This window comes from Bombina bombina, chromosome 4 (assembly GCF_027579735.1).
Source record: "Bombina bombina isolate aBomBom1 chromosome 4, aBomBom1.pri, whole genome shotgun sequence".
NCBI lineage: Eukaryota > Metazoa > Chordata > Amphibia > Anura > Bombinatoridae > Bombina > Bombina bombina.
The window spans coordinates 84,788,799-84,809,495 of NC_069502.1; the positions used below are offsets into that span (position 1 = coordinate 84,788,799).

General features: G+C 39.2%; 1 protein-coding gene across 1 annotated transcript in view; it reads right to left on the reverse strand.

The window, feature by feature from the left end:
* Nucleotides 1-20,697, reverse strand: part of KIF13B (kinesin family member 13B) — a 654,496-nt gene that overhangs the window by 251,508 nt on the left and 382,291 nt on the right. Inside the window, exons 20-23 of the mRNA XM_053709534.1 lie at nucleotides 18,724-18,873; nucleotides 18,402-18,530; nucleotides 17,011-17,184; nucleotides 6,659-6,816 (exon numbers count right to left, since the gene is read on the reverse strand). Coding sequence (XP_053565509.1) covers nucleotides 6,659-6,816; nucleotides 17,011-17,184; nucleotides 18,402-18,530; nucleotides 18,724-18,873 — 611 coding nt within the window. The remainder of the gene's footprint in view (nucleotides 1-6,658; nucleotides 6,817-17,010; nucleotides 17,185-18,401; nucleotides 18,531-18,723; nucleotides 18,874-20,697) is intronic.

Below are 20,697 nucleotides of genomic sequence, written 5' to 3' on the forward strand. Positions count from 1 at the left end.
GATCCTGGCTACCAGCCTGGGAATGAGAGGAAATGGTGGGAACACATAAGCTAGGTTGAAGGTCCAAGGTGCTACTAGTGCATCTACTAGAGTCGCCTTGGGATCCCTGGATCTGGACCCGTAGCAAGGAACCTTGAAGTTCTGACGAGACGCCATCAGATCCATGTCTGGAATGCCCCATAATTGAGTTATTTGGGCAAAGATTTCCGGATGGAGTTCCCACTCCCCCGGATGGAATGTCTGACGACTCAGAAAATCCGCTTCCCAATTTTCCACTCCTGGGATGTGGATTGCAGACAAGTGGCAGGAGTGATCCTCCGCCCAATGAATTATTTTGGTCACTTCTTCCATCGCCAGGGAACTCCTTGTTCCCCCCTGATGATTGATATATGCAACAGTCGTCATGTTGTCTGATTGAAACCTTATGAAAGCTTTAGGACACGGATGAAGGGAGGGAGCAAATCAGGTCACCTAAACGGAAGGCACCACAGTTTGCAAAACCTTTCTCCCAAAAATAGCCTCCGAAGAAGCAATAGTATCAAATTTGTAAAATTTGGCAAAAGTGTGCAGTGAAGACCAAGTCGCTGCCTTACATATCTGATCAACAGAAGCCTCGTTCTTGAAGGCCCATGTGGAAGCCACAGCCCTAGTAGAGTGAGCTGTGATTCTTTCAGGAGGCTGCCATCCGGCAGTCTCATAAGCCAATCGGATAATGCTTTTAAGCCAAAAGGAAAGAGAGGTAGAAGTCGCTTTTTGACCTCTCCTTTTACCAGAATAAACAACAAACAAGGAAGATGTTTGTCTGAAATCCTTAGTAGCCTCTAAATAGAACTTTAGAGCACGGACTACGTCCAAATTGTGTAACAAACGTTCCTTCTTTGAAACTGGATTCGGACACAAAGAAGGAACAACTATCTCCTGGTTAATATTTTTGTTAGAAACAACTTTAGGAAGAAAACCAGGCTTAGTACGCAAAACCACCTTATCTGCGTGGAACACCAGATAAGGAGGAGAACACTGCAGAGCAGATAACTCTGAAACTCTTCTAGCAGAAGAAATTGCAACCAAAAACAAAACTTTCCAAGATAATAACTTAATATCTACGGAATGTAAGGGTTCAAACGGAACCCCTTGAAGAACTGAAAGAACTAAATTTAGACTCCAGGGAGGAGTCAAAGGTCTGTAAACAGGCTTGATCCTAACCAGAGCCTGAACAAATGCTTGAACATCTGGCACAGCTGCCAGTCTTTTGTGAAGTAAAACAGATAAAGCAGAGATCTGTCCCTTCAGAGAACTTGCAGATAATCCTTTCTCCAAACCTTCTTGTAGAAAGGAAAGAATCTTAGGAATTTTTATCTTGTTCCAAGGGAATCCTTTAGATTCACACCAATAGATATATTTTTTCCATATTTTATGGTAAATTTTTCTAGTTACAGGCTTTCTAGCCTGAATCAGAGTATCTATTACAGAATCTGAAAACCCACGCTTTGATAAAATTAAGCGTTCAATCTCCAAGCCGTCAGTTGGAGGGAAGCCAGATTCGGATGTTCGAATGGACCTTGAACAAGAAGGTCCTGTCTCAAAGGTAGCTTCCATGGTGGAGCCGATGACATATTCACCAGGTCTGCATACCAAGTCCTGCGTGGCCACGCAGGAGCTATCAAGATTACCGAAGCCCTCTCCTGATTGATCCTGGCTACCAGCCTGGGAATGAGAGGAAATGGTGGGAACACATAAGCTAGGTTGAAGGTCCAACTAGCTACTAGTGCATCTACTAGAGTCGCCTTGGGATCCCTGGATCTGGACCCGTAGCAAGGAACCTTGAAGTTCTGACGAGACGCCATCAGATCCATGTCTGGAATGCCCCATAATTGAGTTATTTGGGCAAAGATTTCCGGATGGAGTTCCCACTCCCCCGGATGGAATGTCTGACGACTCAGAAAATCCGCTTCCCAATTTTCCACTCCTGGGATGTGGATTGCAGACAAGTGGCAGGAGTGATCCTCCGCCCAATGAATTATTTTGGTCACTTCTTCCATCGCCAGGGAACTCCTTGTTCCCCCCTGATGATTGATATATGCAACAGTCGTCATGTTGTCTGATTGAAACCTTATGAATTTGGCCTTTGCTAGTTGAGGCCAAGCTTTGAGAGCATTGAATATCGCTCTCAGTTCCAGAATGTTTATCGGGAGAAGAGATTCTTCCCGAGACCATAGACCCTGAGCTTTCAGGGGTTCCCAGACCGCGCCCCAGCCCACCAGGCTGGCGTCGGTCGTGACAATGACCCACTCTGGTCTGCGGAAGCTCATTCCCTGTGACAGATTGTCCAGGGTCAGCCACCAACGGAGTGAATCTCTGGTCTTTCGATCTACTTGAATCGTCGGAGACAAGTCTGTATAATCCCCATTCCACTGTCTGAGCATGCACAGTTGTAATGGTCTTAGATGAATTCGTGCAAAAGGAACTATGTCCATTGCAGCAACCATCAATCCTATTACTTCCATGCACTGCGCTATGGAAGGGCGAAGAACAGAATGAAGTACTTGACAAGAGCTTAGAATTTTTGATTTTCTGACCTCTGTCAGAAAAATCCTCATTTCTAAGGAATCTATTATCGTTCCCAAGAAGGGGACAGAGAACTCTTTTCTTTGTTCACCTTCCATCCGTGAGATCTGAGAAAGGCTAGGACGATGTCCGTATGAGCCTTTGCTTTTGACAGAGACGACGCTTGAATCAGGATGTCGTCCAAGTAAGGTACTACTGCAATGCCCCTTGGTCTTAGAACCGCTAGAAGGGACCCTAGTACCTTTGTGAAAATTCTCGGAGCAGTGGCTAATCTGAATGGAAGTGCCACAAACTGGTAATGCTTGTCCAGAAAAGCGAACCTTAGGAACTGATGATGTTCCTTGTGGATAGGAATATGTAGGTACGCATCCTTTAAATCCACGGTGGTCATAAATTGACTTTCCTGGATGGTGGGAAGGATCGTTCGAATGGTTTCCATTTTGAACGATGGAACCCTGAGAAATTTGTTTAGGATCTTGAGATCTAAAATTGGTCTGAATGTTCCCTCTTTTTTGGGAACTATGAACAGGTTGGAATAAAAACCCATCCCTTGTTCTCTTATTGGAACTGGATGAATCACTCCCATCTTTAACAGGTCTTCTATACAATGTAAGAATGCCTGTCTTTTTATTTGGTTTGAAGATAATTGAGACCTGTGGAACCTTCCCCTTGGGGGTAGTTCCTTGAATTCCAGGAGATAACCTTGAGAAACTATTTCTAGCGCCCAAGGATCCTGAACATCTCTTGCCCAAGCCTGAGCAAAGAGAGAAAGTCTGCCCCCCACCAGATCCGGTCCCGGATCGGGGGCCATCCCTTCATGCTGTTTTGGTAGCAGTGGTAGGCTTCTTGGCCTGCTTACCCTTGTTCCAGCCTTGCATCGGTCTCCAGGCTGGTTTGGGATGTGAAGTATTACCCTCTTGCTTAGAGGATGTAGAGTTAGAGGCTGGTCCGTTTCTGCGAAAGGGACGAAAATTAGGCTTATTTTTAGCCTTAAAAGACCTATCCTGAGGGAGGGCGTGGCCCTTTCCCCCGGTGATGTCTGAAATAATCTCTTTCAAATCAGGCCCAAATAGTGTTTTACCCTTGAAAGGGATGTTAAGCAATTTTGTCTTGGAAGACACATCCGCTGACCAAGACTTTAGCCAAAGCGCTCTGCGCGCCACGATAGCAAACCCTGAATTTTTCGCCGCTAATCTAGCTAATTGCAAAGCGGCATCTAAAATAAAAGAGTTAGCCAATTTAAGTGCTTGAACTCTGTCCATAACCTCCTCATACGAAGATTCTTTATTGAGCGACTTTTCTAGTTCCTCGAATCAGAAACACGCTGCCGTAGTGACAGGAACAATGCATGAAATTGGTTGTAGAAGGTAACCTTGCTGAACAAACATCTTTTTAAGCAAACCCTCTAATTTTTTATCCATAGGATCTTTGAAAGCACAACTATCTTCGATAGGAATAGTAGTGCGTTTGTTTAGAGTAGAAACCGCCCCCTCGACCTTGGGGACTGTCTGCCATAAGTCCTTTCTGGGGTCGACTATAGGAAATAATTTCTTAAATATAGGGGGGGGAACAAAAGGTATGCCGGGCCTTTCCCACTCCTTATTTACTATGTCCGCCACCCGCTTGGGTATAGGAAAGGCGTCGGGGGGCACCGGAACCTCTAGGAACTTGTCCATCTTACATAATTTCTCTGGAATGACCAAATTGTCACAATCATCCAGAGTAGATAATACCTCCTTAAGCAGTGCGCGGAGATGTTCTAATTTAAATTTAAATGTTACAACATCAGGTTCAGCTTGTTGAGAAATTTTTCCTGAATCTGAAATTTCTCCCTCAGACAAAACCTCCCTCCTGGCCCCTTCAGATTGGTGTGAGGGTATGTCAGAACAGTTATCATCAGCGTCCTCTTGCTCTTCAGTGTTTAAAACAGAGCAATCGCGCTTTCTCTGATAAGTAGGCATTTTGGATAAAATGTTTGCTATAGAGTTATCCATTACAGCCGTTAATTGTTGCATGGTAATAAGAATTGGCGCACTATATGTACTAGGGGCCTCTTGTGTGGGCAAAACTGGTGTAGACACAGAAGGGGATGATGTAGTATCATGCTTACTCCCCTCATTTGAGGAATCATCTTGGGCAATATCATTATCTGTGGCATCGTTGTCCCTACTTTGTTTGGACACTATGGCACAATTATCACATAAATTTAAATGGGGAGAAACCTTGGTTTTCATACATATAGAACATAGCTTATCTGATGGTACAGACATGTTAAACAGGCTTAAACTTGTCAACAAAGCACAAAAAACGTTTTAAAATAAAACCGTTACTGTCACTTTAAATTTCAAACTGAACACACTTTATTACTGAATATGTGAAAAAGTATGAAGGAATTGTTCAAAATTCACCAAAATTTCACCACAGTGTCTTAAAGCCTTAAAAGTATTGCACACCAAATTTCAAAGCTTTAACCCTTAAATTAACGGAACCGGAGCCGTTTTTACATTTAACCCCTATACAGTCCCAGCTATCTGCTTTGCTGAGACCCAACCAAGCCCAGAGGGGAATACGATACCAAATGACGCCTTCTATAAGCTTTTTCAGTGGTTCTTAGCTCCTCACACATGCGTCTGCATGCCTTGCGCATTAGTGGCGCGAAAATGAGGCTCTGTCTATAACTAGAAAAGGCCCCCATCTGAAAAAGGTGTCCAACACAGTGCCTGCCGTTTTTCTAAACAATCCCCAAGATTATAATAACTATTAAGAGTTAGAATCTGCAAAATATGCTTAGCAAAGTAATCGTTTTAGCCCAGAAAAATGTCTACCAGTTTTTTAAGCCCTTATGAAGCCCTTTATTCTTTTACTTAATCTAAGAAAATGGCTTACCGGTCCCCATAAGGGGAAATGACAGCCTTCCAGCATTACATAGTCTTGTTAGAAATATGGCCAGTCATACCTCAAGCAGAAAAGTCTGCCAACTGTTTCCCCCAACTGAAGTTACTTCATCTCAACAGTCCTGTGTGGAAACAGCAATCGATTTTAGTAACGTCTGCTAAAATCATCTTCCACTTACAAACAGAAATCTTCATCTCTTTTCTGTTTCAGAGTAAATAGTACATACCAGCACTATTTTAAAATAACAAACACTTGATTGAAGAATAAAAACTACATTTAAACACCAAAAAACTCTTAACCATCTCCGTGGAGATGTTGCCTGTGCAACGGCAAAGAGAATGACTGGGGTAGGCGGAGCCTAGGAGGGATCATGTGACCAGCTTTGCTGGGACTCTTTGCCATTTCCTGTTGGGGAAGAGAATATCCCACAAGTAAGGATGACGCCGTGGACCGGACACACCTATGTTGGAGAAACTAAAGTCAAGCACCAGGATTGAATAAAAATCAGGTGTGCAAACTAACAAAGTGAACTAAATAAACAGACTTGAGAAAACTGAAGTGGGTTTAAAAGTCAACAAGCGCATGTTAACAGCACACTAAGGAAAACTAGATACATGCACGTGTACGCAAATCTGACGTGTGCTAACCGACTAGGCACAAAAAAAAGCCAATGCAAGCAAAATAGAAGGTCTAAAACACAGATTGCTATTAGAAAATAAATAATAAGCCCACAAGGGAAATCCCCTCTGTCAAACAGTAGCTCTCTGAGGGGAAACTGGGCCTCAAATCGGTCTGAGGACCCCTCTCTCTGAAGAACATCTGGAGCACCTTCATTGTTAACTTTCCTCCTGTGAAGGCAAAGATAAGACTAGTTTCCAGTAAGGTTGGAGGGGTTTTAATGGGCTCTTGAAGATTTGGGAATCTTTGCCTCCTCCTAGTGGTCAGAAGTGTTTTTTCTCAGGAGTAATGGCTCATGGGCTCTCACCTTTATAAAATAAATAATAATAAAAAGGATGTTAGCTTGTTTTAAATATGTTAAGACTTGGCTGATGTTATTCTATACTAATACAACCAAAATGTCCTGTAATTACAAGGTTTTTACTGTCCATTTTAGTGAATTTTTCTCACTGTGCACAAAGAGCTGGGAGTTGCACAGACATCTATGAGGGAAACTGCAAGGAAGAGCCATCATGCTCACCTGTCTCTAAGACTCCGAGTTTTTGCTTGAATTATTCCCAGATCCCACAGGGCTGGATTCTTGCAGGGGTCACTCTGTCTATGGCCATAAACCTCAATTGCCAGAGCTCCTTCTGAGAGATGGTCTAGGAAGTCTTCTGTGATGTTAACAGTAAGTTCCTATGCAGCAAAAAACAAGTGGTTCATTAGAGATAACGTAATCAATAGGATGGTATCGTTACAATATCAATTACCTCTCTGATTCATATTCTGTTCTAGATATAAAACATATGTTAAAGGGTGCCTCTAGAGGACTGCTGGTCCTAAGCGGAAACTACCAGTCACACAATCATCAGTGGTGGTCGTACGGCTGGGTTGTGAGACTATCATTGGTTACTGGGTCTATTACCATGTCAGTTAAGGACCAACAGTGCATATTCAAATATTCTTTGAGTGCCTGTGCAAAAGTATTAAAACATCACACCTTCTCAGAGAGTCAGCAGTGGCTTATATAACACAAATTAAGTCTTTACAGAAAAAATACACACCACCCCTGCTCTCTAAACTTGAATACTGATGCCCAGGCCCTCACAGCATATGAGTGTATGCCGCTAATGGAAGTATACTGCAAAAATGCTTCTATTTAAAATTAAAATGCACCCATTCACCTGATGTGCGCTTACTAGAGGGATGTTCAACCGCATATGCATGAATCTGATTGGAGGATAGCTTTATAACGGCTCAACACTGGAGCGCATGCATGTAGTGCAGGACCCAAAGCTGCACTGAGTATAGTGAGCCATATGGCAACGTTTTCTATATTTTCTATTGGTTGCAGAAGGAAAACATCAGAAAGGAAAGGAAAGCATCATAATAAAAAAAAGTGAGGGGGCTGGCTGTCAACATTCCACTTTAATTACATTATCAATTTGACTTTGTACTCTTGGTACTCTTTCATTGAAGAGTATATCTAGGTAGGCAACAGTCACCTAGATTACGAGTTTTGCGTTCGTGTTTTAACGCTGGAAAAATTGTAATTTTAGCGTTAAATCAGCACTGCAGCCATTACAAGTCTTGTCGGTATAGCTGTTAGGGTATCTGTGAGTGTGTGTATATATATATATATATATATATATATATATATATATATATAGTTGTCTACACCAAATGATTAATTTATTTGTGAGACTGTAACTACAACAGACCGCCTCTCTACCTTAGACATCTAAGGATTCAAAAGAAAACATTTGGTCTAATTAATTCAGGCAGTCATTTCAAAGATCAGGCAGTTATTTCAAAGAGATAGTCATCTATATGGCTGTGTATTGCAAATCTTAGATCAGACATAAAATATCTTTCTCCTGATTGACATAGCATCTGACAACAAAAGGTTTAGCTTTGAAGCTCACTGCCCCATAGGGTGTAGCAAACAAAAATTCTGAGAATATAGTAATTAGCAACGACCTGTTAATTGCCCATGAGCCTCAAATAAACATGTACTGAACCAAACAGAAACACATTTGTATTGTAGCTTTAAAATTCATTTTTAAAGTACAACTTGTGTTTAAATTTCAAGTATAATTGATTCTCAGACTGTATAAATATATACATACATAAATATATATATATATATATATATATATATATATATATATATATATATACACATACATACATATATATATATATATATATATATATATATATATATATATATATATATATATATATATATATATATATACACGTATATATATATATATATATATATATATATATATATATCCTGAGAAGAAATGCCTAACAGTAACATATTAGATAAGTGTATGAATAAAAAAGCCAGAATGTTAAATACTATGATTATGGGGAGAGCAAATAATTGACAGTGAAATTGCTTATTAATAAGATTTTTAAACGCATTTTTAATATATCATAAGTGGAATATTTTCAAGTTCAGTCTTAAAATGAGCAGAAAAAATAGCACAATATGATCCATGTATATTAAAATTGTAAGTGATTAATGCAAGAAATTAAAGTAGTTTAAATAATCACTTTATAAGGATGTATTAAACTGTGGCAATAATTGATGGTGAAACTGCATTTCTGGTCATGTGCTGCCCCCTACGGGATTAAAAATGGTATGACATTTACTGTAACTGTTTTACAATGAATTCAAAAAAGTGGAAAACAGCACACCTGAATCTTCTCTTGTGGGGCACGGAGCAACAGACTTGCCAAGTCCTCAGCGCAATCACAAATTTCAAAAAACTCCAGCCACCATGATAGTTAAAAGAAAATAAAGGTCTTTTAACTATCATGGTGGCTGGAGTTTTTTTAAATTTGTGACTGTTTTACAATGCCCTGCTTCTGTGTACTGTATGTTTTCATTTGGTACAATAAAGCTTTTTTTTTTTTTTTTTAAATGGTTTGACAGCCAAAACGAAATTGACTGTCCAAAACATATGTTTCCAGTAGACCAATTAAATGTTTCTACTCTAAGGGAGTACCAGGGAAAAGCTCCGTTAAAGGGCCTATCAAAGTTATCACTGATGATTAGAATAAAAAGGGGTTGGATTATATCGCGTGATATAACCCCAGGCAAGAGGGAAAAAAGGCTCTGTGCTGAATTTTGACTGACAAACTGTTGCCTTGGAATCCAGTCTATTATAAAGCAATCTGGGCCTATTTTTTATCCATCTTGCAAAAATTACCTCTTTAAATTTATGAGGTGAAACTGGATTCATCAGAGGAACCCTGGAAGAACTGATTTGCTTATTTGGGTGAAGTATAAGAAATTGTTAAATATATAACTTGATATTTTAAAGCAAATACATTAATTGTTGCTACAGTCTAATTGCAATTCGTAAATTTAATAGGGCACAGTTGTATTTCAAGTTTGTGTTTCATAGCCCTGTGTAGTTTAAAACTAGTCTTTTGTATGCTAATTAATTTATTTGCTAGATAAATGTCCTTTGTGTTGCATATTTCTAAGTCAGGCCTATTATTGTAAGTAAATCTCTCTGGTGTGCATTAAGTTATTGGCAACTATATATATTTTAGAACTTGCCTTAATTGTATCTAAAAAAGATTTTATTTCAGCTCAGAGAAATTGGCTGTTAAAATATATTGTTCTATTGCTTAACTAAGCACTGTTAAAGTTAGTGATCCATACTCAGGTATTTCATTGTGGTATTTTAATGCGATTTTTGTGAATAAGGTAAATTGTCAAGACATATTTTTATGATCTTTGTAAGGATATTATAACAGCATAAGTGTGTATCTGATTCATAATCTGGTTTTCTATAAATATAATTCAATGTGTTTATAACTTTAACTAATATAAATAATTTAGGAATTTATATTAATTTTAATTGTTTCGTATATGCATTTTATTGGGGGTTTGTCATAGTGCTGGAATTACAATTTTGCGGTTAGGTTAAAAAGCTTGCATTGCAGCCTATATCGACAAGATCCGTTTCGCAATCTGAGAGCAGTAGTTATGAGTTTTACGCTACAAAACTGTTACATAAAACTCATAACTAAACCACACAAAGTGCACTAAACACCCATAAACTATTAACCCCTACCCCGAGGCCCTCCCGCATCGCAAATACTATATTAAAGTTATTAACCTCTAATCTGCCGCTCTGACATCGCCGGCACTAATAAAAAATATTAACCCCTATTCCGTCCGCTCCCCGATATCGTGGCCACTATAATAAAGTTATTAACCCCTAAACGGCCGCCCTCCCACATCACAGACACTATTTAAATATAATTAACCCCTAATCTGCCGCTCGCCCACATCGCCCCCACTATACTATAGTTATTAACCCCTAATTCCGCCACCACTATAATAAACCTATTAACCCCTAAACCACAAGCTCCCCACAACGAAATATACTAAATAAACCTATTAACCCCTAAACCGAAAGCCCCCCACATTGCAACTAATTTAAACTAGTAACCCCTAAACCTAACGCCCCCCTAACTTTATATTAAAATTACAATTTCCCTATCTTAAATTAAATTAAAACTTACCTGTCAAATTAAAAAAACTAACGGCTAGATTTGGAGTTTGGCGGTAAAAGGGCTGTTAACGCTCCGCGGGTTTTTTTCTGGCCGCACCATAAATTTAACTCTGGTATCGAGAGTTCAAACAAATGCTGCGTTAGGCTCCAAAAAAGGAGCGTAGAGCATATTTAGCGCAAATGCAACTCTCGATACCAGAGTTGCTTACGGAACGCGGCCGGCCTCAAAAACGTGCTCGTGCACGATTCTCCCATAGGAAACAATGGGGCTGTTTGAGCTGAAAAAAAACCTAACACCTGCAAAAAAGCCGCGTTCAGCTCCTAACGCAGCCCCATTGTTTCCTATGGGGAAACACTTCCTAAATCTGCACCTAACACCCTAACATGTACCCCGAGTCTAAACACCCCTAGCCTTACACTTATTAACCCCTAATCTGCCGCCCCCGCTATCGCTGACCCCTGCATTACACTTTTAACCCCTAATCTGCCGCTCCGTAAACCGCCGCCACCTACGTTATCCCTATGTACCCCTAATCTGCTGCCCTAACATCGCCGACCCCTATGTTATATTTATTAACCCCTAATCTGCCCCCCACAACGTCGCCGACACCTACCTACACTTATTAACCCCTAATCTGCCGAGCGGACCTGAGCGCTACTATAATAAAGTTATTAACCCCTAATCCGCCTCACTAACCCTATCATAAATAGTATTAACCCCTAATCTGCCCTCCCTAACATCGCCGACACCTACCTTCAATTATTAACCCCTAATCTGCCGACCGGAGCTCACCGCTATTCTAATAAATGTATTAACCCCTAAAGCTAAGTCTAACCCTAACACTAACACCCCCCTAAGTTAAATATAATTTTTATCTAACGAAATAAATTAACTCTTATTAAATAAATGATTCCTATTTAAAGCTAAATACTTACCTGTAAAATAAATCCTAATATAGCTACAATATAAATTACATTTATATTATAGCTATTTTAGGATTAATATTTATTTTACAGGTAACTTTGTATTTATTTTAACCAGGTACAATAGCTATTAAATAGTTAAGAACTATTTAATAGTTACCTAGTTAAAATAATTACAAATTTACCTGTAAAATAAATCCTAACCTAAGATATAATTAAACCTAACACTACCCTATCAATAAAATAATTAAATAAACTACCTACAATTACCTACAATTAACCTAACACTACACTATCAATAAATTAATTAAACACAATTGCTACAAATAAATACAATTAAATAAACTATCTAAAGTACAAAAAATAAAAAAGAACTAAGTTACAGAAAATAAAAAAATATTTACAAACATAAGAAAAATATTACAACAATTTTAAACTAATTACACCTACTCTAAGCCCCCTAATAAAATAACAAAGACCCCCAAAATAAAAAATTCCCTACCCTATTCTAAAATACAAAAATTACAAGCTCTTTTACCTTACCAGCCCTGAACAGGGCCCTTTGCGGGGCATGCCCCAAGAATTTCAGCTCTTTTGCCTGTAAAAAAAAACATACAATACCCCCCCCCCCAACATTACAACCCACCACCCACATACCCCTAATCTAACCCAAACCCCCTTAAATAAACCTAACACTAATCCCCTGAAGATCTTCCTACCTTGTCTTCACCATCCAGGTATCACCGATCCGTCCTGGCTCCAAGATCTTCATCCAACCCAAGCGGGGGTTGGCGATCCATAATCCGGTGCTCCAAAGTCTTCCTCCTATCCGGCAAGAAGAGGACATCCGGACCGGCAAACATCTTCTCCAAGCGGCATCTTCTATGTTCTTCCATCCGATGACGACCGGCTCCATCTTGAAGACCTCCAGCGCGGATCCATCCTCTTCTTCCAACGACTAGACGACGAATGACGGTTCCTTTAAGGGACGTCATCCAAGATGGCGTCCCTCGAATTCCGATTGGCTGATAGGATTCTATCAGCCAATCGGAATTAAGGTAGGAATATTCTGATTGGCTAATGGAATCAGCCAATCAGAATCAAGTTCAATCCGATTGGCTGATCCAATCAGCCAATCAGATTGAGCTCGCATTCTATTGGCTGATCGGAACAGCCAATAGAATGCGAGCTCAATCTGATTGGCTGATTGGATCAGCCAATCGGATTGAACTTGATTCTGATTGGCTGATTCCATCAGCCAATCAGAAAATTCCTACCTTAATTCCGATTGGCTGATAGAATCCTATCAGCCAATCGGAATTCGAGGGACGCCATCTTGGATGACGTCCCTTAAAGGAACCGTCATTCGTCGTCTAGTCGTCGGAAGAAGAGGATGGATCCGCGCTGGAGGTCTTCAAGATGGAGCCGGTCGTCATCGGATGGAAGAACATAGAAGATGCCGCTTGGAGAAGATGTTTGCCGGTCCGGATGTCCTCTTCTTGCCGGATAGGAGGAAGACTTTGGAGCACCGGATTATGGATCGCCAACCCCCGCTTGGGTTGGATGAAGATCTTGGAGCCAGGACGGATCGGTGATACCTGGATGGTGAAGACAAGGTAGGAAGATCTTCAGGGGATTAGTGTTAGGTTTATTTAAGGGGGTTTGGGTTAGATTAGGGGTATGTGGGTGGTGGGTTGTAATGTTGGGGGGGGGGTATTGTATGTTTTTTTTTACAGGCAAAAGAGCTGAAATTCTTGGGGCATGCCCCGCAAAGGGCCCTGTTCAGGGCTGGTAAGGTAAAAGAGCTTGTAATTTTTGTATTTTAGAATAGGGTAGGGAATTTTTTATTTTGGGGGTCTTTGTTATTTTATTAGGGGGCTTAGAGTAGGTGTAATTAGTTTAAAATTGTTGTAATATTTTTCTTATGTTTGTAAATATTTTTTTATTTTCTGTAACTTAGTTCTTTTTTATTTTTTGTACTTTAGATAGTTTATTTAATTGTATTTATTTGTAGCATTTGTGTTTAATTAATTTATTGATAGTGTAGTGTTAGGTTAATTGTAGTTAATTGTAGGTAGTTTATTTAATTATTTTATTGATAGGGTAGTGTTAGGTTTAATTATATCTTAGGTTAGGATTTATTTTACAGGTAAATTTGTAATTATTTTAACTAGGTAACTATTAAATAGTTCTTAACTATTTAATAGCTATTGTACCTGGTTAAAATAAATACAAAGTTACCTGTAAAATAAATATTAATCCTAAAATAGCTATAATATAAATGTAATTTATATTGTAGCTATATTAGGATTTATTTTACAGGTAAGTATTTAGCTTTAAATAGGAATCATTTATTTAATAAGAGTTAATTTATTTTGTTAGATAAAAATTATATTTAACTTAGGGGGGTGTTAGTGTTAGGGTTAGACTTAGCTTTAGGGGTTAATACATTTATTAGAATAGCGGTGAGCTCCGGTCGGCAGATTAGGGGTTAATAATTGAAGGTAGCTGTCGGCGATGTTAGGGAGGGCAGATTAGGGGTTAATACTATTTATGATAGGGTTAGTGAGGCGGATTAGGGGTTAATAACTTTATTATAGTAGCGCTCAGGTCCGCTCGGCAGATTAGGGGTTAATAAGTGTAGGTAGGTGTCGGCGACGTTGTGGGGGGCAGATTAGGGGTTAATAAATATAACATAGGGGTCGGCGATGTTAGGGGCAGAAGATTAGGGGTACATAGGGATAACGTAGGTGGCGGCGCTTTGCGGTCGGAAGATTAGGGGTTAATTATTTTAAGTAGCTGGCGGCGACGTTGTGGGGGGCAAGTTAGGGGTTAATAAATGTAATACAGGGGTCGGCGGGGTTAGGGGCAGCAGATTAGGGGTACATAAGTATAACGTAGGTGGCGGTCGGCAGATTAGGGGTTAAAAATTTTAATCGAGTGGCGGCGATGTGGGGGGACCTCGGTTTAGGGGTACATAGGTAGTTTATGGGTGTTAGTGTACTTTAGAGTACAGTAGTTAAGAGCTTTATAAACCGGCGTTAGCCCAGAAAGCTCTTAACTCCTGCTTTTTTCAGGCGGCTGGAATCTTGTCGTTAGAGCTCTAACGCTCACTGCAGAAACGACTCTAAATACCAGCGTTAGAAAGATCCCATTGAAAAGATAGGCTACGCAAATGGCGTAGGGGGATCTGCGGTATGGAAAAGTCGCGGCTGTAAAGTGAGCGTTAGACCCTTTAATCACTGACTCCAAATACCAGCGGGCGGCCAAAACCAGCGTTAGGAGCCTCTAACGCTGGTTTTGACGGCTACCGCCGAACTCTAAATCTAGGCCTAAGTTTAAACTAAAAATTAAACTAATATAACTATTTAACTAATATTAAACTAACTACCAATTAAATAAAACTAAAATACACATTAAAAAAATCCTAACGCTACTATAAAAAATTATAATCTAATTACAAAAAATACTAAATTACAAAAAAAATAAACAAAATTATCAAAAATAAAAAAGAATTACACCTAATCTAATAGCATTACACCTAATCCAATAGCCCTATAAAAAAAAGCCAACCCAAAATAAAAAAAAACTAGCCTACAATAAACTACCAAAAAAGGGCCTTTTGTAGCTCTTTTAACTGTAAAAATATACAAAGACCCCCCAACAGTAAAACCCACCACCCAACCAACCCCCCAAAATAAAAAAACTAACAAAAACCTAAGCTACCTATTACACTGAAAAGGGAATTTTTATGGGCATTGCCCTTAAAAGGGCATTAAGGGCATTTAGCACTTTTAAGAAAAGACCAAACCCTAAACTAAAGAAAAAACCTACCCAAAAAAAACCTATCACTAACCCCCGAAGATCCACAGTTTTTAAAGTCCTGCTTGAACGATCTTCATCAAGGCGGTGAAGTCCTCATCCAGGCGGCGAGAAGTCTTCATCCAGGCAGCCTCTTCCATCTTCATCCAGGCAGCATCTTCTATCTTCATCCCAGCGGCACGGAGCGGGTCCATCCTGAAGACATCCGACGAAGAGCATCCTTTTCATACATTTGCCGCCGTATACTGAATCTTCAATGCAAGGTACGCATTTCAAAATGGCGTCCCTTGCATTCCTATTGGCTGATTTGTTTTTGGAAATTCAAATCAGCCAATAGGATGAGAGCTACTGAAATCCTATTGGCTATTCAAATCAGCCAATAGGATGAGAGCTACTGAAATTCTATTGGCTGATTAGGGGTTAATGACATTATGCAGGTGTTGGCAATGTCAGGGGCAGCAGATTAGGGGTGTTTAGACGTGGGGTTTATGTTAGGTTTAAACATATCTTTTTTCCCCCCATAGACATCAATGGGGCTGCGTTATGGAGCTTTTAATTCCGCGCTTCAGGGTTTTTTCTGACACCTTCTCCCCATTGATGTCTATGGGGAAAGCGTGCATGAGCACGTTAAAACAGAGCTCGAATTGTGTGCGGTATGGAGCTTAAAACCACCATATCGCATGCACAAGTCGGCTGTTTGAAAACTTGTAATGGCTGCGCTATAGAGGGTTAAATAACGCAACTTTTGTTGCGTTCGTTAATTTCCCTATAGCGCGCATAACTCGCAATCTAGCTGAGTGTTTGTAAAAAAAAAAAAAATAAATGTTTAAATCAAATGTATAAATTATTGAGCACTATATAAAGGTCAAGACACGTACATGCACCAGTGCCTACCAAGCCATGCACTTCAATAAAGGATACCCAGATAAGAAAGTTACTTTAATTAAAGAAGTACATTGGAAACTGTTTAACCCCTTGAGTGCTAATGACAGCTCAGAGCCGTCACTAGCAATCTCCCAACTTGAGGGAGATCTGGGGGCTCCCACCAGCTCCTACCCCGGCGATCGGTGCTGCATAATGACAGGCATCGCCAGGGCTTCCCGTTTTGCGTGGTGACGTCACGTGCAATAACGTGATGACGTCACTGCGCAACTTTATTTAACATTTACAATGTTAAATATAGGAGCAGGGGGCATGCTGCTTAGAAGCCTGTATCTCAGGCATCTAAGCAGCTACAGACCCCCAAGACCCACCGTTGGAAAGGTAATCGCCTAACCGTTCCAACAGTGTAAGTCTTGGGGACCTGAAATAAATAATAAAAAAGAAAAAGTAAAAAAAATATTTTAAAAAATATAAAATAAAAAAACCTTTAAAAAAACCTTAGCACCCAGGTGGGAAAGTGCTTAGCATTCAAAGGGTTAAACCATCATGTTTTAGCTAAATCATTAATGTGTAATTCCGACATTAATGATCCTTTTAGTCTGAATAGAAATTAAACTCTGAAAGCCGATATTGTAATGTATGTCAGTGAATAAACAGATTTTATGCCAATTATAATGTTCATATTGTGATTATATAAAAAAAAACAATGACTTACATTAAAGTAATCAAAGACGACCATGCACTGGGGATCCTTGCTGATGGGCGATGACGTGTAGGGATCCACCTCCGGTGCCACTGTCACCGGATCTGTCTGATCCCAGAAGGAATACTGACAGAACACGAAGTTAGTGAGATGTTGAGGTAGACCAGTGGCCTGAAGTATTTTAAGCTGAAAAATAAAAAGGGATGCAGGGGTGAAAAGAATTACACAACAACATCAGAAATAAAAAAATCTAAAATTCTCTTTACAAGGAGGATTTAAGAATTGTCTTTCTTTGTGCAGGAAATGCAGGAAGAAATTTCTACCCCATAAAACACTTGAAGGCATCACCCATCACCTTGCTTCTGCTACTCAAGCCCTAACCCCGTCGTATCAGTTCTTATTACGTCACTCAAAACTCATGTAGGGATCTAAATATCTGGAGTCAGTAGTGCTGGAGCAATAGATGCGTGTTTACGATATTGTAGCATATGCGTAGCAGCTATAAAGGGGAGCCCCAAACACATCAGGGTAAAAAGTGAATCGGAGATTCTGTCTTGATTCACTGTATCTCTTGGAATAGTTCCAATCTAGCGGTGAAGTATGTGAAGGTGTAGAAACGTCAGTTATTTTCAGTTATTGCGTTCTGATTGCATAGATGGGAGCTCGCTATTTTGATGTCGCCTGCAAATTCTACAAGTAAACAGTGGATCTTGTGATCGGCTGTTTAATTGGATGTCTACATTTTGTGTACTCTATCTCGGGAGCAAGCAACAACAGTGGCGTATAGAGAGGGCTGGACTGTTCTATACGTCACTAGGATGCAGGACTCAAAGCATAAGGGGGCAGAGGGAAGATTGAAAACCTATGGTGCGGTTAGTGTTTTTAAAAGCTCTTATTTAATGTATCATTTGTAATAAAAACAAAATTTAAAAAAGCGGATGTGGTTAATAAACTAAACTTAAAGCAATAGACTTTGCGAGTTTCGATTTATTGATCAGACAGGACATGCCATTTTAAGAGGCTTTTTAATTTACTTCTATTATGAAATTTACTTTGTTCTCGTGGTATTCTTAGTTGAAAAGCAGCCCAGGTAAGCTCAGGAGCAGCAATGTACAACTGAAAACCACCTGGTGACTGCTATCTGCAGACATATGTATTTTGTCACTGGCTTACCTGATGTGTTGTTAAACTAGGTCCCAGTTATACATTGCTGCACTAGAGCAGACTTTAAAAGGGACATCAAGCCCAAATGTTTCTCTCATGATTCAGATACAATTTACAATTGTAAACAATTTTCCAATTTACTTCCGTCATCAATTTTGCTTCATTGTTTTATTGAAGCAGCAGCAGTGCACTCCTGGGAACTAGAGGTTTGTACAGTTTTAGAAACTAGAAGCACTTACCATGCAGACTAATTTGCGTTCCTGAGTATCACTGTCATATGAAACATCAGCAGAGTCTTCACCTCCAGCGATTCTTTCTCCAATGTCTCCGCTCACTCTGACCAGTTCCACGTGCAGGCGACCTGAAATCTGGGACATCAGCACACAACGCAGAATGAGAGATAGGACTGGGGAAACACGGTATGTAAAATACTGTATTAAATTGTATAGATTCCCTGCAGACGTGTTCTTGTGTACTGTAACACTAGCAGCTATCTAATGGTGAAGAGGTTACCTAATATAAACAGAATACACAGAGACATTAATAAAACGTAAGACACACCTCTCCCTTTTGATTGATGATTGGGACAGCGTACTGAAGTTTCACATCAAAGTAAAGGCATTCCAGGAAAACATTGGCAACTCCGATTAGACTGTGATTCTCATGCTCATCATAGAAAGGGTCTGCGCGGCGAAAATACGATCGGCTAACCTGTTACAAAAAACGCAATTTGTAAAGTTTTGCAGCATTCAGCAATCGTCATTTTTCAATAACACACAAATGAGAAAATATAACACAAAAAGGTGATCAAACATAGCTGGGCATGACAAATCCCAGGAGCCACAGCATTTAGGCATTATGCTCCTAACATTTTAAATTATTTAAAATTAAACTGTAATGATTCAGATCAAACGTAAAATTTTAAACAACTTTTCAATTTACTTTTATTATTATTACATTTGCTTTGTTCTCTTAGTATCCTTTGTTGAAGAGTAAACCTAGGTATGCTGATATGTATGTGTCTGTAGAAGTCTATGGCAGCAGTGTTTGGAACCACGTATAACATTGCTATAAACAATGTTACAAATACTGCTGCCAAATGCTTAAAGACACTTGCACGCTCCTCCGCTTACCTATGATTACTGTTTAACAAAGGATGCCAAGAGCACTAAGCAAAACTGATGGTAATGTAAAATGGAAATTTAAAACTTCATGATCTATCCAATACGTTAGTTTAATTATGACTTTACTGTACTACACACATATCCAACTTTTTCTGTTCTTCTGTATTCTAGCTGTCTCTTCATATTTATACAACTTTGTGAGCAGCAATCAGAACTTAAAGGGACAGTCAACACCAGAATTTTTGTTGTTTTAAAAGATAGATAATCCCTTAATTACCAATTCCCCAATTTTGCATAACCAACACAGTTATAATTATACACGTTTTACCTCTGTAATTACCTTGTATCTAAGCCTTAGCAGACTGCCCCCTTATTTCAGTTCTTTTGACAGATTTGCATTTTAGCCAATCAGAGCTGTCTCCATGGTAAATTCATGTGCATGAGCTCAATGTTATCTATATGAAACACGTGAACTAATGCCCTCTAGTGGTGAAAAACTATCAAAATGCATTTAGATTAGAGGCGGCCTTCAAGGTCTAATAAATTAGCATATGAACCTCCTAGGTTTAGCTTTCAACTAAGAATACCAAAAGAACAAAGCAAAATTGGTGATAAAAGTAAATTGGAAAGTTGTTTAAAATTACATGTCCTATTTGAAATATGAAAGTTTTTTTTGGACTTGACTGTCCCTTTAAATAACGCCTTTACCACCCATTCCCCACCTTTGCACAACCAACATTGTTATATTAATACACTTTATAACATTTAAACCTCTAAATGTCTGCCTGTTTCAAAGGCTCTATAGATAGCCTCTTATCACATGCTTTTGTTTTTGCTTTTCACAACAGGAGACTGCTAGTTCATGAGGGCAATATAGATAACACTGTGCTCAAGCCCGGGGAGTTACCGTATTTAAGAGTTAGCACAACTCAATACTAAATGAAAATCAATAGATAATAGTCACAGTCATGTGATCAGGGGGCTGACAGAAGATGCTTAGATACAAGGTAATTACAGAGGTAAAAAGTATATTAATATAACTGTGTTAGTTATGCAAAACTGGGGAATGGGTAATAAAGGGATTATCTGTTTTATAAAACAATAAACATTCTATTGTAGACTGTCCCTTTAATTTTAAATACATTTGCCAACCCCTTGAAATGAAGTATAATACAAATATATTTAACAAATGCCCACTGTATGTCTACCCATTTGTAAGTTAAATTGTAGTACAGGATTAAAGGAACCTTGGGATAAACAGACCAAATTTGTTAGGAGTAAAGATGATTTTAGAGAATTAAATTTAAAGGGTCAGTCAACTTCAAAATGTTTATTGTTTAAAAAGATAATCTATTTATTACCCATTCCCAAGTTTTTCATAACTAACAGTTATATTAATATATGTTTAACC